This window comes from Charadrius vociferus, unplaced genomic scaffold (genome assembly GCF_000708025.1).
Source record: "Charadrius vociferus isolate BGI_N301 unplaced genomic scaffold, ASM70802v2 scaffold68, whole genome shotgun sequence".
Classification (NCBI taxonomy): Eukaryota; Metazoa; Chordata; class Aves; order Charadriiformes; family Charadriidae; genus Charadrius; species Charadrius vociferus.
In genome coordinates this window covers 4,156,457-4,161,025 of record NW_009649946.1, presented here as the reverse complement: position 1 = coordinate 4,161,025, position 4,569 = coordinate 4,156,457, and the positions used below count along the sequence as shown (strand labels likewise).

The 4,569-nt window shown below is 36.7% G+C and overlaps 2 protein-coding genes across 2 annotated transcripts in view; one reads left to right on the top strand and one right to left on the bottom strand.

Annotated features, from left to right (window-relative positions):
• ERMARD (ER membrane-associated RNA degradation) overlaps positions 1-3,646 on the bottom strand; it is a 17,061-nt gene extending 13,415 nt beyond the window's left edge. Inside the window, exons 1-3 of the mRNA XM_009891464.1 lie at positions 3,478-3,646; positions 2,213-2,352; positions 1,606-1,707 (exon numbers count right to left, since the gene is read on the bottom strand). Of these exons, the coding sequence (XP_009889766.1) occupies positions 1,606-1,707; positions 2,213-2,352; positions 3,478-3,646 (411 nt within the window). The remainder of the gene's footprint in view (positions 1-1,605; positions 1,708-2,212; positions 2,353-3,477) is intronic.
• A 790-nt stretch (positions 3,647-4,436) lies between these two features.
• Positions 4,437-4,569, top strand: part of TCTE3 (t-complex-associated-testis-expressed 3) — a 4,835-nt gene continuing 4,702 nt past the window's right edge. The window contains exon 1 of the mRNA XM_009891480.1: positions 4,437-4,478. Within this exon, the coding sequence (XP_009889782.1) occupies positions 4,437-4,478 (42 nt within the window). The remainder of the gene's footprint in view (positions 4,479-4,569) is intronic.

Below are 4,569 nucleotides of genomic sequence, written 5' to 3'. Positions count from 1 at the left end.
CCCGCAGTTAGGGTTTTCACAGTATTTGTACATGTACCATTTTCTTCTTTAAAAAAAAAAAAAAAAAAAAAGAGTAAAGCATAACAAGAACATGTAATTAAGGGAATAAACTCTACCCAGAACACCATACTCTACTCTTACCCTAGAAATTGAAATCTTTTGGGTCTGTCATAGTTTAAAGAAGGAGACTTGTGGTTTGTCTTCTGATTCTGGCTGTTCCTTAAACTAGACTTCATCCTAGTTGGGCAATCTCAGCACCTCTAGTCGCAACTGCTACGAAGCCTTCCATTCTTTGTATTTTCACTGACTTTTTTTTCCAATCTTTCATTACTTTTCATTACTTCAAAATTTACCAGCCCCCATACTTGGGCAACTTGGTTTATCTAGGTGTGAATTAGCCCACTATTATTTCTCTGACATTTACTTCTCCAGAGCTCCTCATAGAGATTTAACAACCAGCTATTTTATCAGTGGGCAATATACCCTAGCAGCAAAGCCTCTTAAAATGGCTTTGCTCCCTTCTCCCTAACCTGCATGCCCATAAGTAGTAGTGGCATCTGTTTGTGTGGGCATGCAGTGAAGCAGTTCAAGGAACTGATCCAGCTGAAAAACAAAAATGGGAGAGAGGGGAAAAAGGTGGAAAGGTACCCAGACCGATTCATCAATCTAGCTTGCTCCTAGACCTTCAAATATTTGGACTCGCGTAACGTACAGAATACCAGCAAACAAGGCAGATGGCTGTGAAGACTGATTTAACTTAACCAGTACTATCACCAAATGTTGAACCATAGCCTAATTCACGTTCCATCAAAAAGGATTCACAATACAAGCTTCTTGATACCAGTCAGGAATCCTAAGTCTAAGTCATATCACATATGCACTCCTTGCCTTATGCTGGTCATGGAACTCTTGCAGTATTACTCATTACACCTAACAAGAGTGCATACCTTTACTAACTACTGCAGGCTAAAGGAAAGAGGGAATGCGTTAACTTGACAAATGTTCAGGACTCCAAGGATTCCAGATCAATCCAGCTCATCAGTGAGGTGAAGAATTTCGGTTGTTAGCTGACTTCTACATGTTTTTGCAGAACATGACTCATGTCAAAGCATTTAAACAGATGTACATTCTGCAAACAGAGCTCTGAAGAAAGAAGTTATCTTAACAGCCTGTTTCCAGCTGCATGCTCCTGCCTCTCCTCACAGAAGTTACTACATTATCAGATCTTCTACGGAAGGTATGCTTCTCCCTGTTTCAGTTAAATAAATCAGAGTAACAAAGACCTACTAGTGTACACTGATTAAGCAAACTTTGCTTGATGGAATTAATTTGCTTAATGGAATGAAACTTTTTTAATGGAATTGGTTACTAACAGCACTCACACAAGCAACTCTACCAGCACAGGTGAAGGAGCCCCAGAAGCTGTTTCCATTTGCCCAACTGGATCCAGAAAAGAACATTTGTCCAGCTCAAAATGCAGGTGGGCTATTAGTGTACTACTACAGTACATGGTAATCTCACTTTTTCAATGTGCAACTAAATCCAAGAGTTCATTCCTGTCTTATAAAACCAAATCTGCAATAGATGCCTCATGCTGGCACTTACATCACCCAAGGCTCGCTCCAAGCACGATGTTAGTTTCATTAAGCCAAGAGCAACTTCTGTAGTTTGAGTATATTGTAGAACATCAAATACTTCAAGAAACAACTGTATGATGGGAGAGAGGAAGAATGTTGTGTTAAATATTCAGACAAATCAAATTGCCAAAACCACAGAGAAACCTAAATATTCCTCTGTGATAGTCGCTATGCAAATATAGAAAAAAAAAATGCCAAAGACAGAAAAATGTAGATGCATGGAAAGAAACTGCCCTAGAGCACCTCTTTTACTTTTCGTTGCAATGTATCTAGTGTCTTTCATCTATGAAAATTATCAACAACAACTTTACACAGTAAAACTTGATATTAAGCACAGATTATTAGAAAAACCAAATCCTACCATCTTAGGTCAGAACAGGCCTAAAGCACCTCATGTTCTCTTTGCAGTAACTTATGTAAAATCTAATTACGAAGTCAGGAAAATTAGAAACAACATATCAGAGAAGGACAATTAGTTACAAGTTCTAAGCATTTTGGTTCATTGATATCTTACATTAAACTTCCACAGAAGGCTCATGTGCCAAAATATAAATTGTCAACAGACATTTCCATACCTCTGTGCAGTTTGTCCAGTGGAACCATAATGCATACTGAATTACAAATTGCTCCTTGGTCAGAGATTTGAAGTGTAAATTAACAGATTCACATACAGGTCCTAATGATCGTATGCTTTTGATATAATCCACACTTTGATCTTAAATTGAAAAACAGAAGGTGATTAGAGTACCAAACTTCGTGAAGGCCCAATATTTTAAAACTCACAAGGATTAAAACCTGCTACAGCTTGGGTACATATTTAGCATAGAGAATTTTATCTTGACTATTTTAGCACAACTAATACACTACAATTTACTGTCCAAAAGACGACACAGATAAGATATAGAAAAGTAAAAGTGCAGTGTGGAATCAGGTAATATTGGGTACCTTCTCCAAATAAAAGAAAAAAACCAAACACCTTAATGCAAGAAAATATGGAAGTAAAGGGGATTATTATGTTCTGGTTTTGTTGAAATGGGAATAACCTGCTGGAGTACACAAATTCCACATAATCAAGCTGAAAGCTAGTGTAGGCTCACAGGGATCAGTCAAGTTGTGCCACTTAACACCCTTTAAAGGACACAGATGGATGAGGTACCTTACAGAGTGGTATCATGGCTCCTCCTTGGTGGGACACTTATAGGAAAATAAATTCTTCTAATTTACTGAAAGATATTGCTTGAGGCAGAAACATGTATAATTTTTACCACCTCTGGAAATTAATAACAGAATTTGCATGATGCAATTTGGCAAATTAGAATTAAATTAATTCATCAGGGCATAAATACTTTGTTTTGGTTAAAAAACAATTATAAACTGTTTTACATACAGAAAGGAAACCACACAGTACTTCTGTAAAAGCTAAAGTCGGGGAAACAAAACCAGAAGCAATACTAGGAATACTTATGGTCCCAGAGTGTTGTAAATTTACTGCAAAAGGGATATAAAGAACACAGAAGAAAGCAATTATGAGGTAGGAGAGAACTGAATCCCTTATGTACAGGCACATGAAGTTCGGAACCAAGATAAATGAGGAAGCAAAGGAGGAGCTACTTATGTAGCACAGATTACATGAATCTTAGGAGCCAGCAATAACCAAATACCAAACATGGATGAAAAATTTAAAGTTCCTTGTAGATATGAACTGTATATGTACTCTAATCTGCAGCAAAGCTAATGTTGTACTGTAATAAAATGTTACAACTAAGCTAGGATTGCTATGAACTATACTGATTCTGCATCAGTCTTAAATGTATCACTACTACAGCAGGTAAACACCAACCTGATTTAAGGTAACACACATGCTCTGTAATAGCTTGCCAACATACTTCACCATTTTCAGATAAAATGTTTTTAATATCATAGGTGTCTTTCTTCTCAAATCCAAGTTTGCAAATCACATAATGCACTGGTGGAGAAAGGCAAGTAGTGACTGAGTCTGACAACGCCATCTAGAACACACACACACAAAAAAGTTCTTGCATTAAGAAGGTACACGAAATAAGAAAATTATTATTAAGGCATACCCATAAGCACAGATATACAGATGGTAACACAGCATATGTAAAGAAGTTTTTAAGTTTTGCAATGCAACTTTCATTTATGCATATGATGAAAGGAACTCTCTGTGCAGTATCACCTTGTAGAAAACTGAGGTGAAAAATGGCTCTATTTGCATAATACAAAGATGGTACATCTACTGAACTGATGCCAAGATAGACTGAAGCAAAAGACCCCAGTTTATATATCTGTTCTGTCTAATCTCTGAGCTTGCAGTGAAACTGATGCTATTTAAAGTAAAGCCAAGAGTTTTGCTGGGGGGAAGGGCGGGGGGGTCGAGAACATGTGAATACTGTATGAACTGGTAATAACAGTAGAACAATATAAGCATAAATGTTATTTGCACAATAGTCTAAACAGAAAGACGGATTGATTCAGAAGCACACATCTAAACCAACGAATTTGCAAAGACAGAACTGCTCATGCTAACAAGGAAGAAAATGCTTCTGATTTAGTAAAAAAGGTCACACTTCCTCTTTAATCAAACAGAACAGACAGACAAGAAATCTATTGAAAATTAAGTATCCCAACAAATATAAAAAGATTTCATTGAAGTTAAATTTAAAGCACATTCTTTCTCTTTAATTAGGTGGTGGAATTGACCCTGACAGTACCTAATTTGTTAATTCATGGCTTCAAGGAAAGATTACATATTTCTATGGGTAACAGCACAGAGCAAGTATGACAGCTCCTATAAGGAACTGGTATCAGCTGCCATCAAAGGTATCCTGTCTACTATTAAAATATATATATATATATATAAAATGTTCATAAAACATGTAATTCAGTCCTTCACCTTATTTCCCCCCCCCCC